Source organism: Salmo salar, chromosome 09 (assembly GCF_965601325.2).
Source record: "Salmo salar chromosome 09, fSalSal1, whole genome shotgun sequence".
Classification (NCBI taxonomy): domain Eukaryota; kingdom Metazoa; phylum Chordata; class Actinopteri; order Salmoniformes; family Salmonidae; genus Salmo; species Salmo salar.
The window spans coordinates 9,086,796-9,109,077 of record NC_138299.1 but is presented as its reverse complement, the minus strand read 5'-3'; the positions used below and the strand labels follow the sequence as shown (position 1 = coordinate 9,109,077).

The following is a 22,282-nucleotide window of genomic DNA, read 5'->3' as shown; positions in this document are numbered from 1 at the left end:
GTCCCATGTCCCAGAGGTTTTTCATGCGCGTGACCGAAAGCACGCCTTGTTTTCCTTTTATATTGACGAAGCTATTGTCCGGTTGAAATGTTATTGATTATTATGACTTAAAAACAACCTGAGGATTGACTATAAACATTGTTTGACATGTTTCTACGAACTTTACTGATACTTTTTGGATTTTTCGTCTGTTTGTTGTGACTCCCTTTGAGCCTGTGGATTACTGAACAAAACGCGCAAACGAAACTGAGGTTTTTGGATATAAAGGGGGACTTTATCGAACAAAACTAACATTTAATGAGTAACTGGGAGTCTTGTGAGTGCAACCATATGAAGATCATCAAAGGTAACTGATTAATTTTATCACTTTCTGACTTGTGTAACTCTTCTACTTGGCTGGTAACTGTTTGTAATGATTTTGTCTGCTGGGCGCTGTTCTCAGACAATCGCATGGTATGCTTTCGGCGTAAAGCCTTTTTGAAATCTGACACCGTGGTTGGATTAACAAGAAGTTAAACCGATGTATAACACTTGTATGAATTTTTATGACTATTTCTGTTTTTGAATTTGGCGCTCTGCAGTTTCACTGGATGTTGGCCAGGTGGGACGGTAGCGTCCCACACCCCCTAGAGGTTAACTTCTCTGGGCTACGTGGGACGCTAGCGTCCCATCCGCGGTACACACCATCAACAGCCAGTGAAATATCAGGGCGGCAAATTCAAAACAATCTCATAATTCAAATTTCTCAAACATACAACTATTTTACACCATTTTAAAGATACACGTCTCCTTAATCCAACCACATTGTCCCATTTTTCAAAGTCTTTACAGCGAAAGCATAAAGTTAGATTATGTTAGGACAGAGCCAAAACAAGAAAAACCACAGCCATTTTCCAAGCAGGAGAGGCGTCACAGAAATACAGCTAAAATTAAAAACTAACCTTTGACGATCTTCATCAATGACACTCCTAGGACTCAATGTTACACAATACATTTGTTCGATAAAGTTGACCTGTTAGGGCTAGGGGGCAGTATTGACACGGCCGGATAAAAAACGTACCCGATTTAATCTGGTTACTACTCCTGCCCAGTAACTAGAATATGCATATAATTATTGGCTTTGGATAGAAAACACCCTAAAGTTTCTAAAACTGTTTGAATGGTGTCTGAGTATAACAGAACTCATATGGCAGGCCAAAACCTGAGAAGATTTCAAGCAGGAAGTGGCCTGTCTGAGAAGTTGTTGTTCATCTTGGCTCTTTTTATTGAAGACTGAGGATCTTTGCTGTAACGTGACACTTCCTACGGCTCCCATAGGCTCTCAGAACCCGGGAAAAAGCTGAATGATATCGAGGCAGCCCCTGGCTGAAAAACATTAGCGCGTTTGGATAGTGGCCGGTCACAGTACTATGAGACTCGGGCTCGTGCACGAGGGGATCCCATGCTTTTATTTTCTCTCTTTGTACGTAAACACGCTTTCCCGGTCTGAATATTATCGCTTTTTTACGAGAAATGGCATAAAAATTGATTTTAAACAGCGGTTGACATGCTTCGAAGTACGGTAATGGAATATTTAGAATTTTTTTGTCACGAAATGCGTCGTGCGCGTGACCCTTATTTACACTTCCGATAGTGTCTTGAACACACGAACAAAACTCGGTGCCTCTTTGCTTGACATCATGGGAAAATCAAAAATTAGGCAAGACCTCAGGAAAAAAAAAAAAAGGTAAACCTTGGTATACAAGTTTGGTTCATCCTTGGGAGCAATTTCCAAATGCGTGACGGTACCACATTCATCTGTACAATCAATAGTATGCAAGTATAAACACCATGAGACCACGCAGCCGTCATACCGCTCAGGAAGGAGACGCGTTCTGTCTCCTAGAGATGAACATACTTTGGTGCGAAAAATGCAAATCAATCCCAGAACAACAGCAACGGACCTTGTGAAGATGCTGGAGGAAACGGGTACAGAAGTATCTATATCCACAGTAAAACGAGTCCTATATCGACATAACCTGAAAGGCCGCTCAGCAAGGAAGAAGCCACTGCTCCAATACCGCCATAAATCCAGACTACGGTTTGCAACTGCACATGGGGACAAATGTTGTACTTTTTGGAGAAATGTCCTCTTGTTTAATCAGACCAAACTGTTTTGCCATAATGACCATCGTTATGTTTGGAGGAAGAAGAGGGAGGCTTGCAAGCCAAAGAACACCATCCCAACTGTGAAGCATGGGGTTGGCAGCATCAAAGTTGTGGGGGTGCACCAGTCCCTCCTGCAGCAAAGCACATCACAAAATAAATGGCATCATGAGGGATGAAAATTGTGGATATATTGAAGCAACTTCTCAAGACATCAGTCAGGAAGTTAAAGGCTTGGTAGCAAATGGGTCTTCCAAATGGACAAGCCCAAGCATGCTTCCAAAGTTGTGGCAAAATGGCTTAAGGACAACCAAGTCAAGGTATTGGAGTGGCCATGAAAGCCCTGTCCTCAATCCTATAGAACATTTGTGGGCAGAACTGAAAAAGCGTGTGAGCAAGGAGGCCTACAAACCTGACCTAGTTACACCAGCTCTGTCAGGAGGATTGGGCCAAAATTCACCCAGTTTATTGTGGGAAGCTTGTGGAAGGCTACCCAACATGTTTAACAAGCTAAACAATTTAAAGTCAATGCTACCAAATACTTAGTACATGTAAGCTTCTGGCCCACTGGGAATGTGATGGAAAATAAAAGCTGAAATAGTTCTCTACTATTATTCTGACATTTCACGTTCCTTAAAATAAAGTGGTGATCCTAATTGATCTAAGACAGGGAATATTTACTGGGATTAAATGTCAGGAATTGTGAAAATGAGTTTAAATGTTTTTGGCTAAGGTGTATGTAAACTTCTGACTTCAACTGTACATAATCATCGGTTATTAATTTCTACAGGGATTGCTGTCACCCTTTTTTGATGTCGGCATTAAATAAAGGGCGTTGTCCTTTCACAGTTAAAGCTACATTTCTGGAAAAAAGGGCATGTCCCTGCTGCCTTTAGTGTCCCGCCTTGTCTGTTTCTTCAATGCATGCAAAATTTGTTATGTCATGTAAAACGGCAGCGCTCTAACCGAGCTTGTCACATCCACTCATGTCTCTTCTCTCCCACTTCTCTTTGTTTCACAGGAGGAGCAGAACAGAGGCAAGCCCAACTGGGAGCATCTAAACGAGGAGCTTCACGTCCTGATCACGGTGGAGGACACACAGACGCGCTCCGAGATCAAGATGAAGAGAGCCTTGGAGGAGGTCAAGAAGCTTCTGGTGCCCGCGGTGAGTAGTACTGCCGCGTGGGTTAATCAGTCGACTGACCTCCGCCCACAGTCAGTGTGTACATGATTTGAATAGGCCTCGCTTTCTCCAAAAGGGGAAAGGATGCAATATATTTTCATATGTGTATACAGTGCCTTTGGAAAGTATTCGCACCCCTTATTCTACATTTTGTTACAGCCTGACTTTATGGATTACATTTTTTTTTTTAAATCTCCACTGGCCTACAAACAATACCCCATAATGTCAAACTGGATTTTTTTTTTTTTTGACAGTTTTTAATTAAAAGCTGAAATGTCTTGACAAGTGTTCAACCGCTTTGTTAATGCAAGCATAAATACGTTCAGGAGTAATGTGCTTAAGTTTCATGGACTCACTCGGTGAGCAATCAGTGTTTAACATGATTTTTGAATTACTGCCTGATATCTGTACTCTACACTTATCAGTAAGGTCGCGTAGTGAATTTAAAACACTGATTCAAAGACGAAGGAGATTTTCCAATTGCCTCAAAGAAGGGTACCTATTGGTTGGTAGATAGAAATTTGAAAGCAGACATTGAGTGTCCCTTTGAGCATGGTGAAGTTATTAATTACACTTTGGATGGTGTATCAATATGCCCAGTCACTACAAAGATACAGGCATCCTTCCTAACTCAGTCGCCGGAGCGGAAACCGCTCAGGGATTTCACCATGAGGCCAATGATGACTTTAAAACGTTATAGAATTTATTGGCTGTGATGGACCTGAGGATGGTAACTACATTGTAACTAACGGTAACCTAATTGACAGTTAGAAGACATGCATCCTGTTTGCAACAAGGCACTAAAGTAATACTGCAAAAAATGTGGCAGAGGAATTCACTTTTTGTCCTCAACACAGTGTTATGTTTGGAGAAAATGCAATACATTACTGAATACCACCGCTATCCATTTCAAACGTGGTGGTGGCTTGTAATCTTTAAGGACTAGGGAGTTTCAGGCTAAAAAATAAATAGGATGAAGCTAAGCACAGGCAAAATCTGGGAGGAAAACAGTTGTCTGCTTTCCACCAGACACTGGGAGGAGTTGAATTCACTTTTTCAGCAAGACAATAACCTAAAACACAAGGCCAAATCTACACTGGAGTTGCTTACCAAGAAGACAGTTAATGTTCCTGAGTGGCCGAGTTACACTTTTGACTTATCTATGGCAAGACCTGAAAATGGTTGTCTAGCAATGATTAACAACCAATTTGGCAGAGCAAATGTCGAACTGCAGCCCGGTTAAGACTCTGGTGAGCATGCAGATGCGCTTCCCTCGAAACGGTTTCTGACAGTTTGTGCAGAAATTCTTCCATTGTGCAAACCCACAGTTTCATCCGCTATCCGCCTGGCTGGTCTCGGACGATTCTGCAGGTGAAGAAGCTGGATGTGGAGGTCTTGTGCTGCAGTGGTTATACGTGCTCTGCGGTTGAAGTCGTTTGGACACACTACCAAATCCTCTAAAGTGGTTTATGGTAGAGAGATTAACATTAAATTCTAAGGCAACAGCTCTGGTGGATGTTCTTGCGGTTAACAATTGCACACTCCCTCAACTTGAGACGTCTGTGGCATAGTTGACACAATTGCACATTTTAGTGGCCTTTTATCTTCCCCAGCACAAGGTTCACCTGTAATGATCATGCTTTTTAATCAGCTTCTTGATATGCCACACGAGTCAGGTGGATGGATGAGCTTGGCAAAGAAATGCTCACTAGTGGGGATGTAAACAATTTTGTGTGCAAAATAAGCTGCTTTGGATTTATTTTTCACTCATGGGACAACCTTCACATGTTGCTTTTTTATATTTGTGTTCATTGTGTATATATGGTCTGTATTACAATGGGGTAGCTGCAAACATTAACTTAGAACAAACTGAGTGTCTTTATAGCCGGTTTGCCTGGATATGACAAGAACAAGTCGTGTCACTTAATCTCAAACCAGTGTTAAAAACAGACAGCAGTAAGTGACCTGTGAGTGTGCGCACCATATTTCCCTGTTCACTTCCTCCCATGTGTCCGGAGATGACCATCAGGGGGGTGGAGACTGCGTGGCCACAGTGCCTGGTTGCCTGTGGTGAACAGACCGGCCGGACAGCTGCACCTCCCGATTTCCCCCGGTCAGGAGGCGCGGTGGCTGGGGCTCTGACCCCCTGAAACAGGGCCAAGACTGAGCAGGCCTGGCCTGCTCAATCGTAATCAGGTTTATTTCAGAGGATGGACACGCCACCACGCAGGGGCCCTCTGGTGCAGTTTGATTGCACTCTCTAACAGAGCCCTGGCATCACTTGAATCGCTTCATTCCAAAATGGCAACGGCGAATAAAGCCTCGGCTCAATAACTTTCTCCCTTGTTTTGAGATTAATCCTTTATCCTCCATTTGTCACTTTCTGTTTCGAAGGGGCTTTTAAACCTCTCTCCCCGGCGTACGCCACCAGAGGACATTGCTGCGTGTGACGGCACTGACTGATATGGGTGATGCAGCATAAATCACTGTCAGCCAGAGTTTGAGGCAGATTAAACACCTGTATGCGCTGCTCACCCCTCACGTCCCCTCTGAAGTCACCGGCCGCAAAGAGCTACGCTTATAGTCTAGCTGGGTGTCACCAGAAATGTGATTTTTACATTAATGTATCCTACGTTATGCTCATGCGTAAGCGAGGAAAGTTCTAGTAGCAGGTTTTATAGCCCTTTCTGGCTTCCCAGGCTCATTGGGGTTTCCCAGGCTCATTGGGGTTTATCTCCCCACGAAGTCCCCCAGGGGCTCGCTTTTTCCTCTCTAGTGTTGTCATTGTCACTGTGGGTGGGTGGGCAGCCTTGGCTGGCAGTAAATGCCCTTTATCGTGCTAAACGTAATTGGATTAAAGCTATGGCAATCTCAATCCTGCGACTCACTTTTTAATGAACGTCAACCTCTCCACATTTGACAGTGTGAAATCGTCGTAATTAAATCGCTTGGGAGACAAATGGGGTCACTATCTTTTCGACTTCCTCTTTCAAGGAAAAGCTTTTTTGCTCCACATCAGGCCGGGCTGGGGTCCTTGTCCTGACAGAAGGATGAGACGCAGACCATAGTTGTCAGTTTGACCTTGAGCCAATAGCTATTTTAGCCTTGTCTTGTGACAGTGGCACCATTGTGCTGAAATGTATGCTAGGTTTTTTTTATGGCAGTTTTACATTTTAAATGGTATCCAAACCCCACTTCTAGTTGATTTTGTTGGCTGATATTGAAAAGGTGTTACGGGTGTATGTCTCATGTCCCGCCCCTTGTCCCTAGACCACCCCACGCGCCAGATACCTTGCCTAATGGCAAGGAGAGGGTGCTGATGGGAAGTGGCAAAGGTTCAGTGATTCTGCCTTGCGTCAGCTCCCTGGTTCTGGAAACTTTTCAACGTCCCGCAAACTCTGAGATGAGACTACAAACGATGGGAGGTGGCGCTTCATTGAGCTGCTCTTTCAAGTGTGGATTTATACCACTGATCCAGCCCCCCCTCTCCCCTCCACCCCATATTGATGCTGAAGTGCCACAGAGCCTTGCCCTCATGTCATGACTACTGGGTAGTAAGGCCCTAAACACTGCCTCCAGCATAGCCCTGCTGCACTTGCTAACCCTGCAGAGCATCAGCACTAGTCCCGTTTGCCGCCCTAGTCGAAGGCTACCTGGTTAGAATCACTGTGATCCTCCTGCCCCAGTGACCGAGGAATAGATTAATTGGCACTCGGGATGAAGGTTGGCATCAGTACCTAACAGCGGGCAGGGGATGATCAAAACAGTGTTGCCCAAAAGAGATCAGAAACAGATTCTCCATTTGCCGAGAGAACACCAAAACCCAATTTTCGCTTGATCTGAAAATGTGGTCGGGGGCTTTGTATGGAGGGTGTGATTGCAGAGGCCGACTCATGCTCTGTTCCACCTCGCCGTGCGCGCCTCCAATTTTGTAACCATGGTTGAGGGTGGGAGGTCCTGTATAAACTTCCTCCCTTGACAACAGCTGATTTCTGCAGAGGTATTACCGTAATGCTGCACGGCCAATGCAGATGTCGGATTGACACAGGGCCCACAATTCAATGCATTCTAATTGGGTTGCACTTACACAAGTTTTGGTTTTAAACGAATGCATTGTGCATAATTTATTGGCCGTGGCGTTTTCTCGCGGAGTGGTCTTTAAATATTGTCGCCCGCTGGCTGCCAACTCATGTTCAGGTTAAAGATTTATAGCAAGATGTCTGAGGTTGTATCTGCTGAGGGTTCAGAGTGCGATCGAGGGCAGGACTGCAGATGCCTCTACACTCATAGAGCGGATGTGCTAGACTTGTGCCAGCCCAGGAGGCTGACAGTTGGCTGCATGTGGATTTTCCAGCAACAAAATAACCGAGAGCCCATCAAAATCCACAAAGAAATGGTTAATTGACTGCAAAATCAGCATTTTGCAATGGCAATCTGTGTCTGGACTTGGACCCCATTTGAAAACCTGTGGTTTGAATTGGAGGGCAGTACAGGAGAATGCATGCGTTAACATTCACATTAAGCTACTGCCATGTAATGGCCTAATTTTATCAGTTTGCTTTACTTGACTGTTATATTTGTTTGCTTAATTGATGGATGGCGCTCAGCCCCCTAACGACCCTCTCCTCGCTGTGCCCTCGCTGTAAAAGACGAGAGGCTTCGCCCTCAAATCGTCTGCTCAGATGCCCGACCGTGACGATCAATTAATGTCTCTCCCGGCCCCCCATCACTCTGGCCATCTGCCTCCCACTGTAAGACCCACGCACATAATGTCCCATGGAAAATCATCTCCACAGTATGGATATTGGCAGAGGTTATTTTCTTACCTCTCAGGGACGGCAAGGATTCGTAGGCTTACACATTTTTCGGCTAAAGCTGAGCGTGTATTTCTAGACTGGCGATTTTTAGACTACAATGGTCTATTTTAGTTATCCCCACAGTTTCTGATCTTTCTTTAAGCACGGCCTTCATGTAGTTTAATACAGCCCAGGTAGGGGCGGCAGTGTCATTTTCCTGTTTTTGTGTGTTCAGAATTGGCCACGACTGTCAGTGTGGCGATCGCCCACCTGAAGATGGTCCCCGGGCTTTTTGAATATTGCTTGAGTCTAAGCTGCGACTACGGCCAAAACCCTGTGTCGATTACTTTGGTGCAACTGACAACCCGCTTGGTTAATCTCCGGTAGTAACGATGGCTGTGGGAGATGAGTCTAAACGACTTCTTGCTAATTGAATCCAGGAGCCCATGTTGGTTTGAATATTCCAGAGACCAAGATGGAGGGAGAGAATAGGTAGCTTCTCAGATTTGTTCCAGCACAGTAATTAGCTTTTCATATCTGTTAACCTGATACCTTGCAGGAGTCTTCTGTCCTCTGTGCCATCAACCCCATAATACAGTACAAACCAACACCCCTTCCCCTTAGCCACTCGCAAATAGCAGTGGTGGTGTTTACAGTGTTGGTTGACAGGCAGCTCATTTAGATCTATTGTAGATCCTCTTTTACTCGGAAGGAAGGGGTGGCAGATGGAAGCCAAGGTGACTGTGGCACAGGCGGCTGGTTGAGTGATTGACAGAGCTGTCCGCTGGACATTGTTATGGGTCTAATTAATCCTCATTGGCTCCCCGAACCGCTGGCGTCTATTTGAAGGGCTTCTCTTAGATGCGCTTAGCACACTACAGATAATTTTCCCAGAAAGGAATGCATTTGCTAGTATGTCATTTATTTATCATACCTCAAAGCCGGTGCTACTGTAGGCAACCCTCGCTGCCCTACCTACTTGTATGGTATTAAGAGAGAAATGGGCTACACTTGTTAGCACATTGCACTGCATTGTTTAGTGTCTTTGAGCTTGAAGGAGCGTCTGGGATAGTCATTTGCATCTGCATTTGCATTTTAGTTTATTTGTCTGTTTGTTGTGAGGACCCTTGTCCTCGGGCATTTGAGAACTCCTAACCCTCTCGTGCTTTTTCATTGAAGTTGTGACTTGGGAGCTCAGGGAAGTTCAATCCATTGCGTAGGCGCGGTTAGCTGCCATCATTGTTAGAGCCTCGTTGTTTTGTTTCAATTCTGCCGCTGCTTGGAGGCACAAGTTTTAAGAGTCAGCCGGCTGCACTCTCTCCCCTGTCCTCCTGGATCCTCTGGAAAACCATGAAACGCCAGGAAAGGAGGGGTGGAGGAGAGGGAGACAATGCACTGCGCCCCCACAAAGCTTGCGGCGTCGCTCCCTGAACAAAGTGACTGTATTAGCAACTTGAACAGAGCAGCCCCAACCTTATTCTACATTTGCTTCATGGCAGTGACTGTCTTTTCGCTGTTTTTTTCTTTCTTTTTCTCTCTGTCCCCCTCTTTGTTGGTCTTTTGGCCTTGTACATTATTTCAGCCTGAGATTTGTAACAGATATATTTGTCAGATTCTTATTTTATTGTTAACTGCTATCTTCAGACACCATGTTGTCTTGAATGATGGCACGCTTCTGCCGTTTCTCTCACAGTAGGAGACTCAGAATTGCACACTCGCACTAGCTCCAGACTGCAGTGCCAGATTTGAGACCTCCCTCTCGCTTAGTCTGCCTTCAGTCTTTCCACTGAGGAAAAAATTGGGGACATGTTGCTTGGGTGACAGATGGTCCGTAATGTACGCCAGGCGTTGTGGTCAGCGGGTTGTCGTGTGCCACGTCCGCCAAGTTCTCGCCTCCAGCAGCTCGGCCAGGAACACGCGGCACAGGTCGGGCCTAGTGGAGCCTGTTCACGGCCAGCCCCGTTCTCCGTGTTCGAATAAACACCTTTTCTTCCTACTAGTGCATAATTGTTCGCACCTCCCCATTAGCCATTGTATGACAAATGAGTATCAAATGCCATCTGGCTGTTTCCAACCTACGGTACCACTCCTATTAATGTTTACTTGCATATAAGACTGTCTTTTGGGTAAAATAAAAATAATTCCCTGCCTTGTATGGGATGTAGCCCTCAAGGACATGGCGGCTGGCATTCATGCGGTACGCACAGTCTTGTGGTGTTTATTTGTGTGTGTTTGGAACTATAATGGTTCGAGAAGGCCCAGTAATGTACCTGCCTGGCCTCTCCTGGTAACTGGCTGGAGCACAGGTCAAAACCACCTCAGTTTTAGAGCGGCGTGTCACTCCAACTCAGACTCAAACCACTGCCTCAGGGCTTGGAGAAAGAGGATCATGGGAAACGAGAGCGTTCTAGTTCCCTAGCCTGTAAGCCCCCCACCCTCCACTCAGTGGTTGATGACACGATATTCGCCTGACTGAAGGAAGCAGCAAAATGCGTTTCCTCCAGGTCTGCCCATGGCAACATCTTGTATCTAGGGACACAGTGTAGCTGTCTCAATTGGGGCTTAACGCTCTATCGCTGAGTAGATTTTCATACCTTCCACCCTGGCTCTTAATATCATTATCAAGGTAATTACGTGTTTGGTTTGGATAGAATGAACCTTGAGTCCTGGGAGGTTACTCAGAAACCAGTTAAAACCTGGTTGGTTAGACCTCCAATTCCAGTCGCCCTCTTCCCTTCCACCCGCTCCACCCGTTGACCTCTGCTTTAGAACGCAAAGGCTCCGCTGCTCTTGGTTGTCTCTTGGCAGTGTGTTTAAGTGAGTTTGAATGTGGCGGCTTCAAACGGGCTGTGACTGGACAGAGCTGCCCTGGGGAAGGGCCTGCCCTTTCTTCCACTGTCCTGCTGGTTCCAGCAGTTTCTTGCACCCTGCTCACTAGTCCTAGTTAGCAATTTGAGACTCACCGTGCCACACTTGGCATCTTGAGATTAAGCTCATTCCAATAAGTGGCTGTTTGAAGTATGAAACATCCTCATTAATTAACTCTAGCCGCCAGGGTAATGGGAATGGATTGTTTTCCATTTTACCAGAGGAAACCGCTGGCCCCTTTTGACAAGTCTGCCAATATCAATGACTGTGGATCTGATAGTTTCTTGAGTAACGTGCAGGATTAATGGTAAACAGTGGTCAATCACATCAGGTGAGAGTTGTTACCCTTTAAATCTCTCATTTCCCCAGTGGGCTCTGCCATTTCTCCCCAGCAGCTGTTCAACTCTCACTCTGTGCCCATCCTTATTACAGAGATTTCTGGCACTGCAGCCCTAAAGCAAACTAAAAAGGAAATAACAATTGAAAGGGCCTATTTCTCTGGACTAGATGCTAATCCGTTGCTTGCTGGCAGAGACTTCAAACGCATGATGGACGCCGGCTCAAGGCCCCTGTTTGGCGTCTCTTCACACCAGCAGAGAGCGAGAGAGCAGAGTGAAAAATGCATTCCCCGATTAGCCAGGGATTCTGTTCGCACTTTACCTGGCCCTCTGCTTCCATGCACTGGGATTGGTAGATGGCAGGGAAGAGGGACAAACGGTGTTGATAATCTCTTTGCTTAGCACGAATGTGCATCATTTATCACAACAGAATAGACACAACCTCCCTTCTGTAGGTCTAAATCAGTGGTCACCAACCTTTAAAAAAAATTCAAGATCAGTACTGCTCAGCCTATGCACCTTTAACCTGATAAAAACAAAACTGTAGCAATGAGTTTTGTGCAGTAGGCTATAGTCCCAATACATTACTACTGCATATTGGCTTTGTTTGAATTGCCCTGCCAATTTCAAGCAAAGTTTTTAGATTTAAACTAGACCATATGATCACACTGATATTACATCAGTTATATTACTTGAGGCACAGTTAAGTGAGCAAACATTTAAATCATTTTATTTTACTGGGTTGATGGTGCCTGCATCTAATGGTCAGCGGATTGAGTGGCAGACTGTGAATCTGCCTCAACATCCCGCCGCTCTCCCTTTCCTCCGCTGACACTGACCAAAAAGGGACAGTCTTCCAGCTGATTTCGTAACTCTAGTCGCACCCCATTATTTCTGCCTCGTGCACAAATTCAGTGAAATATTCCTCTATTAAAAATGACCCAAGCTGCTAAATCTTAACACCAGCCTATCAATACACTTTCTTTCTTATTTATTACAGGTGCAGTGCTGGTTGTAGCGCGAGTGGAAGAACGTGCATTTTATGGCTTAAGTGTTGAATAAAACATGAACTCATAAAAACAGCAGCTCTCTGCTGTATTTTAAGTCTCTAGTCATTGTTTTAAAAGTTGATATCTCAGTATCAATTTTGCTGTAGCTTGCTTTTTACCCCTGATATGTTACTGCAGATACGGTAATCTATGCCATCCGATTGGCCAGTGGTAGGCCTATAGTGCACTTGATTTGCTCTCCGGGCCCACCGGGAAGTCAGTTTGTACCTTCACACACATGAAATGGTTCAAAATGGGAACACTTCGCCTACCCGGCGCGCAGGGCAGCTGAATCTGGTGCACCTAGCACCAACAGCACGAGACAGTTGGTCTAAACCAAAATAGTGGAGTAGCATATGGTGCGCTCATTTCTCTCCTTTCTCTAAAATTTGCACATGTATTTTTTTATTTTACAACCTTAATTAGGATTGCCTCCAAGTGGATCATAGAGGAAAATATATATTCCCGTGCCGCTCCGTTTTATCACGTTAGCTAGGGTGCCAGGATAACATTTTTACAATGTCGATGCATAATTTATAATGACAGACTTCTCTTTGTTTGTTTACTGTGCTTTGGTTTTAACCTCTTGAGGATACCCTAGGATAGGGGGCGCCACAGCGCATTTTGAAAAAAAATCGTTCCCATTTTCAACGGCCTACTAATCAAACTCAGAAGATAGGGCATGCATATACTTATTATATATGGATAGAAAACACTCTAAAGTTTCTAAAACTGTTTGAATGGTGTCTGTGAGTATAACAGAACTCATTTGGCAGGCAAAACCCTGAGACATTTTCTGACAGGAAGTGGATACCTGATGTGTTGTATTGAGTTCTAACCTATCCCATTGAAAAACACAGGGGTTTAGGAATATTTTGGCACTTCCTATTGCTTCCACTAGATGTCGCCAGTCCTTTCACAGTGGTTTGAGCCTTATAGAGTCAAAACTCAGTGAATGACAGGAGTTTGAAATTGGTCACAGGGGATGGGCCATCACCATTATGACGCCGGCGGCCATGTCTGCCCCCACCTTTGGAAACGGTTTTAAAGGCAATGAAATCATCCCCCTCGAATCTTATTGGCTCTCTTGGTGTTAGTGGCCCTGAACATTTATTTTATACAACGTTTGACATGTTTGAACGAACCTACATGCGCGAGGATTGCTTTCAGTATGAAGTGCAGAGCTGCGTTTGGAGAGAGCCATAGGACGCGCTACCAACATCAGGCTAATGGAACGTGAAGTATGGACTTTTTGACCGAAAATACATCTGTTGTGGACCTGGGATGCTTTCTGATGAAGACAACTAAAGGTAGGCGATTATTGACAATATTATTGAAGATGAGATGGTTCATACTGTTGCATCCAAGATGGCGCCGAGCACTGTATATTAGCTGATTTTCTGAGTATCGCATCTCCTTTTATCGCAAAGTGTGATTACCCAGTAAAGTTAATTTAAAATCTGGTATGACGGGTGTTCTCAAGAGATATTCATCTATAAATGTTAGATTGACAATATACATTTAAAAAATCGTTATAGTATAGCAATTTATTGAAACGTAGCATTGTTTACCGGGACGCTTTTGAGGGGAAATTAGGTAGTCAACGTCAGACAGAGATGTAAAATGCTGTTTTTATATATAAATATGACCTTTATTGAACAAAAGAATGCATGCATTGTATAACATGATGTCCTAGGGGTGCCATCTGATGAAGTTTGTAAAAGGTTAGTGCTACATTTAGCTGTTTATTGATAATATGTGATGGAAGTGGTTGGTCGGAAAATGGCTATGAAGCTGCTTTTTACGATGGACTCATCTAATATAATCTAATGATTTGCTTTTCCTGTAAAACCTTTTTGAAATCGGACGACGTGGGTCGATTCAGGAGAGGTGTATCTATAAAAAAAAAAAAAAAATATTTTTAATTTTTGTAAAAAATTATGATAATTTTTTAATGCTAATTGGCGATATGATTTTTCGCTGGATTTTGATCCCGCTAACGGGATCAGATGCTCAAGAGGTTAATGGCACTCATCTTGGCTGGCGAACATGCCTGCTCGTTCACTCAATGTTCCATCACTCTCTTGGGTTTAAAAAGCCTGCCTTTCACCACTGTATCCCCCATTAAAGTACCTTGTCTCTGTGGCCCAGACACTTCAGCTTTCAGTTCATCACACCTTTATCACACGAGGCCATAGACGATTTGTATGAGCCCTTTTATCGGTTAGGGTTAAATTTGATTTCCATATGGAACTTAGCCTAACCTTTCTCTAACCTTATTGGAGCATGGATAACATTACTAACGCTATGCAACTTGTTTCATATCGCAAGAAACATATTTGGATTCACACAGCCATGCCATCTCCATAGACAAACATTGACAGAATGGCCTGAGTGAAGAGCTGCAACTTTCAATCTGTGAGAAGAGGCCACCTTTCCAAGTCAGTTTTTGTAACATTTCTGCCCTGCTCGATCGGCCCCGGTCAACTGTAAGTGCTATTATTGTGGAGCGTAAATCTCTAGAAGCAACAACGGCTCAACCGCGACGTGATAGGCCACAGAAGCTCAGAACGTCATCGCCAAGTATTGAAGCACGTAGCTCATAAAAATCGTCTGTCCTCGGTTGCTACCGAGTTCAAACTGCCTCTGAGAGCAACGTCAGCACAAAAACTGTTTGTCGGCAACTTCATGAAGTGGGATTCCATGGCTGAGCAGCCACACAAAAGCCTTAGATCACCATGCGCTATGCCAAGCGTCAGCTGGAGTGTTTAAAGCTCTCCCCATTGGACTGGAGCAGTGGAAATGCGTTCTCTGGAGTGATAAATTGCGCTTCACCATCTGGCAGTCCGACAGACTAATCTGGGTTTGGAGGATGCCAGAACACTACCTGCCCCAGCCTGTACAGTTTGCTGGAGGAGGGAATAATGTTCAGGGGCTGATATATATGGTTCGTTCTAGTCCCCTTTAGTACCAGTGAAGGGAAATCTTAACGCCACAGCATAAAATTACATTCTAGATTCTGTGCTTCCAACTTTGGCAACAGTTTGGGGAAGACCAGTTTATGCATGACAATGCCCTCGTGCACAAAGCGAGGTCCATACAGAAATGGTTTGAGATCGGTGTGGAAGAACTTGACTGGCATCTACAGAGCCCTGACCTCAACCCCATCGAACACCTTTGGGATGAATTGGAACACCGACTGTGGGCCAGGCCTAATCGCCCAACATCATTGCCCAACATCATTGCCCGACCTCGCTAATTCTCTTGTGGCTGAATGTAAGCAAGTCCTCGCAGCAATGTTCCAACATCTAATGGAAAGCCTTCCCAGATGAGTAGAGGCTGTTATAGCAGCAAAGGTGGGACCAACTCCATATTAATGCCCATGATTTTGGAATGAGATCAACAAGCAGGATTTTACATACTTTTGGTCATGTGTCTCATTGACCCAGACATTTGCATATGGTGAGGTCATAGGGTTCATCGCCTCAGTTCCATACCCTACTGACTCTGCCTGCACTGGTCCCATAAGTGCAGCTGTCCTGATTAGCTCTCACAGGGGGCAAACGGGTGACCTTGACCATGAGAGGCCTTCCTGTGGGGCAACAGCTCTGCCTTGGCCAGGCTCCCCACTTCCCCAGGCTGCACCCCCCTGTTCCCAGTGTCTCAGGCACTGAAGGCATGTGGTGACAGTTCTGGGGCTGACAGCCACATTTTCCCCGAGGTATCCGGAGAGGGCTTGTTCTAGTCAGCAGCTAAGTCTATTTTTTTTTTTTGATAGAGTAGTGTTGTCTTAATTTTTTTCTTCAGTTATTCCGATCATAGCTAAATTGGAAATGTACACTGCATTGTTTGACGCAGTCCAGATTAATTCTGATTTTTTGAAAATAGATCTGATGCGTCAGTTCTGAGCATAACCCGTTTTTCTACCCGTATCAGTGTTGGGATGGTTCCTTCTCTTACTGGAGATTTTCTAAACTGCAGACAGAAGGTGTTTGAGGAGCCGCTGGTATTTACATGATTGAGCCGGGAATATGAGACATTTATGCAATGGAAGAGACAGAGCAGCCTTCATTTCCACCCTCCCCGCTGTTCCCGCATTGTTGGGATTCTGGTCACGAACTCTGCGAGAGTGAAAGGGAGGGAGGAAAAGAATGCAACGTTGGGGAAAGATTCATATCGCAATAATGTGGCTTTGCAGTGTCTTTCATGTGAGTGTTCCACCAACCTGCTAAAACTGAGGGATGGGGAGTGCAGTGAAAAGGCAGCTCGGTAGTCAATTAGGCGTGAGGCGGTGCTGCCGCCGAGCCAACTGGAAAGGCTTGAAAGGGACTGAAAGGCTCAGTCCCCAGTCAGGCTCACTCCCTAGTCTGATGGAAACGGTGTAAAAATCAAACTGCAACTTTGAAAAGTTAGCGTGCACCCGCCCAATTTGTCTACAGGTCACCAACCGTAGCCTTTGCATTTAGGTCAAGTGAGAAGTTTGGTCCCACACGAACCGCATTGACCTAAAAAAATAAGGCTTTCATAATCAATCTGATTGCATACCACGTCTTTTGGTAGGTTGCAGAGTTTGGCGTGTTCCCCCGTCTCCTAGAGGCATTCATCCATCGTGGTTCTCCAGAATGTGGCCCCTGCGGTCTTCTGGCCAATCACCCTCTGTTTGAAGGTCCCCCTAATCCTTTTAGTTGGAGAAGTAGGAGAGGATGGCGTGTGAAGCTGCTGTTTGTGCTGCTGCTGCCGGCTACAGTATTTCTCTCCCCCCCCCCCCCCCCCCCCCCCCTTCACACAGACACACACTGGGGTGTGAGTGGTAATTATCCGTTCACACGGCTCTGGCCCGGCCTGGGGACTGCTAGGGCCAGGCTCAGGCAGCTGGGGGATGCCATCAGACCTGGCTCAACAGAGAAAGGGGGAGATCGAACTTCTTTCATCTCTGTCCCAGTGTTTAAGTAGGGAAAATGGGAATGTGTCTAGCTCAGCGTTTGGAGGCCCCCGAGCCACCTTTTTTTAAATTCAGCCACCATACGTGACGCCTCACTTTGCCAGCTGACGCTTCACAACCACTTCAACCCCATGTAGCTTCCCAGCTCAGTCCCTCTCATCCTCCCCTTCAGTCTCGCTCTCTCTCCCCCTCTTTCACAGCGATGCCTGGTAATGCATCCCGTTGCGCTGCCCATTTGAAATTTTGGCTTGGTATTGCGACTGCGTAATAAATTCTGCAAATGCCGCTCCTCGGGGGTAATAAACCAAGTGTTCCGCTTCCCGTTGTCTTATAAGCTTGTTTTACACAATCTATTTTTGTCTGAGTGAATCTTAGCATTTCAGGAGGAGAATCCAGTGTAAACATTAGCATCAGCCATTGAAACAGTGACTGAGGTAATGTTCAATACATTGACTCGCAGCCTTCCCCCTTGTCCTTGACTGCTGAGGGATCCCTGCCTCGAGGTTCGTTCCTGGGTCATTCCTTTGATGGGGGGATTTTGCCTGGCAACCAGCCTCCCTGCTGAACCGTGTGCTACCAGCTGATCCCCTTCGGCTCATGGTCGAGGCTCAGCTCAACAGATCAAACAGTTGCTGATGTCTTTTCCACCCTTGTCATGTGACCACTGTTCACCCTGATCCACCATCAAACTGCTCCCCCACTGAAGCATCGCATCTTCCCCCAGTCCAGAGGGCAGAAGCCTGTTGAGGGCTCTGATCGGCTTTGACTCAATCTCGGAATCTGATGCAAATCCGACATTATTTAAACCTCCCCAAATCAGCCTTGGCCAAATCCCTTCAAGATAGTCCGGGCTCGATTGGACAGCATTAAAGGATCACAGGGACAGAACAATACAACGTCTGTTAATGGGAAGAGCGAGAGAATCATACTCGGCCAGCTGTCTCAAGGGGGTTTACAGCATGTTTTGCCAGTGAAAACTGTAGATCGCTTTAATGTTCGCTCTGTTCTTGTTTTTTCAATACATCCTGCTGTTAGACAGTAATCTTGTTTCTCAAGGCTAGCACAGGCAAATACACAATGTATACATTCAATTGCCCCTTATTAAATCTGTTTTCCTAATTTTTTGTTTTGTTTATACGTTCCCTTTTAGTTAACGCATGCTGTATACTCGGATGTAGCCAAACTAGTTTCCTATCCAGTGTGTACTTTAATGGTACTCACATTGGGAGTGTTGCTAGTGGCAGAGACCATGTGAGAAATGCTGTCTCGTGTGTTTAGGAAGGACAGTAAAGGGAAAAACACATTTTCTCGCCTCAAATTCTTCCTCAGTAATGACCCGCTGTCTTTCTGGCAGCCCTGAGCACGGCAGAATATTGATAGGGCTACTGCTGAGCACCAAGGCTGCCCACTCGGGCCCAATAAAAGCTCCTAATAAGCCCCATACATCCAGCCAGCACAGTGTCAGGGCCTGCTACGCTAATGCGACTCCACCACAACTTTCCCTACAAAGTTACTCGCCACTGTAACCTATGACAAAAATATGTGACTGTACTCTGGAGTCTGCATTGTCAGCGGAGGGGCGGAACACCTCTGGTTTGAGTTCCTAATCTGACTGTGGCTGGTTTGGGTCGACGCTAATGTCTGTGAGGGGGTTTAGCATGGCTAATGAGGATAGCGCTAGGCTAGTTAACTGACATGTCTTAAGTGAGGGGGCTTTCTGGGAGTGAAGGGAGGGTTTAGTTTAGACAGGCTTGTGTAGTGTTGCAGGAGATTGCGTTTTTAAGTCTACTGGGAGATGAACAGTGCTTGGTGGAGGCTGCTGCTGATACTCCAGACGGTGAAAACAAAAGAAGGTTGCCTTCGAAAAGTGCGGCGAGACTTGAAATGACTACTGCACTTGCTCTCTATTATTCTTTCAAAGAAATTCATGTTTGTAAGTAGTTGGTTGATTGGAAGTTTTAAAGGGGGATGAACTTCATGGTTGTGACAGATTTGGGTCTCGTGAGTTTTTTTTCAAACCAGAGTATGTGAGCGGAGTGAGTCCAATTTGACTGGGGCGCCTAGCGAGTTTCCCAAAGGCTGGAGCGTTAGCCTTCTCGCCCGCTCCAGTACTGCTCCAGTAGCGCTCACTTCACAAGCTCGGCATGCCCGGCCCAGCGTGCATTTGTAGGCTAATATAGCCTCTTTCTTTAGCTACGGTCATGGAGTTTGCTAAATATTTAATCACCAAGACCTGCTCAGTTAATCCTTACCATTGTGTTGCTGAGTTGTCATAATGCTGCAGCAAATGTACATTATCCCAGGGCGTTGGCAGGCACAATGTAAGTAACTTAATTTATGTCCCCCTAACTTCCCTGAATGCCTCTGTTGATCATACAGCTATTGTATGCAGTAATCGTGTGCTTATGAACCAGTGTTATATTGTTAGCACTGAGGCGGTGTGCCCTAGTAGGAAGTTAACAAAGAGGCAAGTCAAAGGAAATGTAATCGCTTTTATTCTGAATTCTATATTGTAAAAAGTGAATATTTTTCATGCCATGAGGTACCGGATCCGGCCAAATAGGGTCTGAAACTGGAGCGGTGCCAGGTCCTGTTCCGGCAGGATCTGGCTCAAATTAAGCACTGGTAAAGACTAGATTAAATAGAAAAATGTCTGAATGGTGAGAACATTATCACTTGTGAATGATGCATTTTTCTTTGCAACTTTTTCAAATGATATGCTGATATGTTTTGCATCACAACTTAAAGTGGCCAAATAACTCAATTGGCCTACAAAGCCTGGTGAAACGTGTTCTTATAAGCCCAGTCATTGCACAATCGCGTGTGAGAAAAGTGTTTTACTTGCCACTATTTAAAAGAGGATCCCAGCTTTCTCATGCTGCTATATTTATTGTTCAATTCTTAAAAATGAAGCACATCCGCTTTACAAATTGTGTAGCCTACCTGGCATAAAAATAAAAAAAAGTAACTGCACTGAACCTCCATTCGCTATTCCAGTGCAGGCTATGGGATTATATAAACCAAAAATTGTGGGCCATTCTAAATTTAAAAAAATTAACATGTTAGCAGGGTATATGTAAAGACCAGATTAAATTGGGAATGCTGCGTTATTATCAAGTGCTTGTCAAATTGTGAATGAGACTGAAGTGTGTGCAGCCTGTGCAAGAAACTGAGCAGAGCGCTTCCCTTTTCACGCAACTTTTTTCCAAGTCATTATTCGTTGCATCAGCCTTGGGCTATATATTAGAGGTCGACTGATTATGATTTTTCAACGCTGATACCGATTATTGGAGGACCAAAAAAGCTGATACCCATTAATCAGTCTTTAAAAAATATATATAATAATTGTAATAATGACAATCACAACAATACTGAATAAACACTTATTTTAACTTAATATAATACATCAATAAAATCAATTTAGCCTCAAATAAATAATGAAACATGTTCAATTTGGTTTAAATAATGCAAAAACAAAGTGTTGGAGAAGTAAAAGTGCAATATGTGCCATGTAAGAAAGCTAAAGTTTAAGTTCCTTGCTCAGAACATGAGAACATATGAAAGCTGGTGGTTCCTTTTTAACATGAGTCTTCAATATTCCCAGGTAAGAAGTTTTAGGTTGTAGTTATTATAGGAATTATAGGACTATTTCTCTCTCTACGATTTGTATTTCATATACCTTTGACTATTGGATGTTCTTATAGGCACTTTAGTATTGCCAGTGTAACAGTATAGCTTCCGTCCCTCTCCTCGCTCCTACCTGGGCTCGAACCAGGAACACATTGACAACAGCCACCCTCGAAGCAGCGTTCCCCATGCAGAGCAAGGGGAACAACTACTCCAAGTCTCAGAGCGAGTGACGTTTGAAACGCTATTAGCGCGCACCCGGCTAACTAGCTAGCCATTTCACATCGGTTACACCATGCCTAATCTTGGGAGTTGATAGGCTTGAAGTCATAAACAGCGCAATGCTTGAAGCACAGCGAGGAGAGCTGCTGGCAAAAAGAAAGTGCTGTTTGAATGAATGCTTACGAGCCTGCTGCTGCCTACCGCTGCTCAGTCAGACTGCTCTATCAAATCATAGACTTAATTATAACATATTAACACACAGAAATACGAGCCTTGGGTCATTAATATGGTCGAATCCGGAAACTATCATCTCAAACAAAACGTTTTTTCTTTCAGTGAAATATGGAACCGTTACGTATTTTATCTAACGGGTGGCATCCATAAGTCTAAATATTCCTGTTACTTTGCACAACCTTCAATGTTATGTCATAATTACGTAAAATTCTGGCAAATTAGTTCAACGAGCCAGGCGGCCCAAACTGCTGCATATACCCTGACTCTGTTGCAAGAGAAGTGACACATTTTCCCTAGTTAAAAGAAATTCATGTTAGCAGGCAATATTAACCTCTATGGGCTAGGTGGGACGCTTGCGTCCCACCTACGTAACAGCCACTGCCAGCCTGTGGCGCGATTTTCAAAACCTTAAAAATCCTATTACTTCAATTTCTCAAACATATGACTATTTTACAGCTATTTAAAGACAAGACTCTCGTTAATCTAACCACACTGTCCGATTTCAAAAAGGCTTTACAACGAAAGCAAAACATTAGATTATGTCAGCAGAGTACCAAGCCAGAAATAATCAGACACCCATTTTTCAAGCCAGCATATAATGTCACCAAAACCCATAAGACAGCTAAATGCAGCACTCACCTTTGATCTTCATCAGATGACAACCCTAGGACATTATGTTATACAATACATGCATGTTTTGTTCAATCAAGTTCATATTTATATCAAAAACCAGCTTTTTACATTAGCATGTGACGTTCAAAACTAGCATACCCCCCGCAAACTTCCGGGGAATTCGCTAACATTTTACTAAATTACTCACGATAAACGTTCACAAAAAGCATAACAATTATTTTAAGAATTATAGATACAGACCTCCT

General features: G+C 44.6%; 1 protein-coding gene across 5 annotated transcripts in view; it reads left to right on the top strand.

The window, feature by feature from the left end:
• LOC106610670 (protein quaking-A) overlaps positions 1-22,282 on the top strand; it is a 95,258-nt gene that overhangs the window by 52,180 nt on the left and 20,796 nt on the right. For all 5 annotated transcript variants that reach the window (XM_014210118.3, XM_014210115.3, XM_014210116.3 and 2 more), the window contains exon 4: positions 3,167-3,310. In XM_014210118.3, the coding sequence (XP_014065593.1) occupies positions 3,167-3,310 (144 nt within the window). The remainder of the gene's footprint in view (positions 1-3,166; positions 3,311-22,282) is intronic.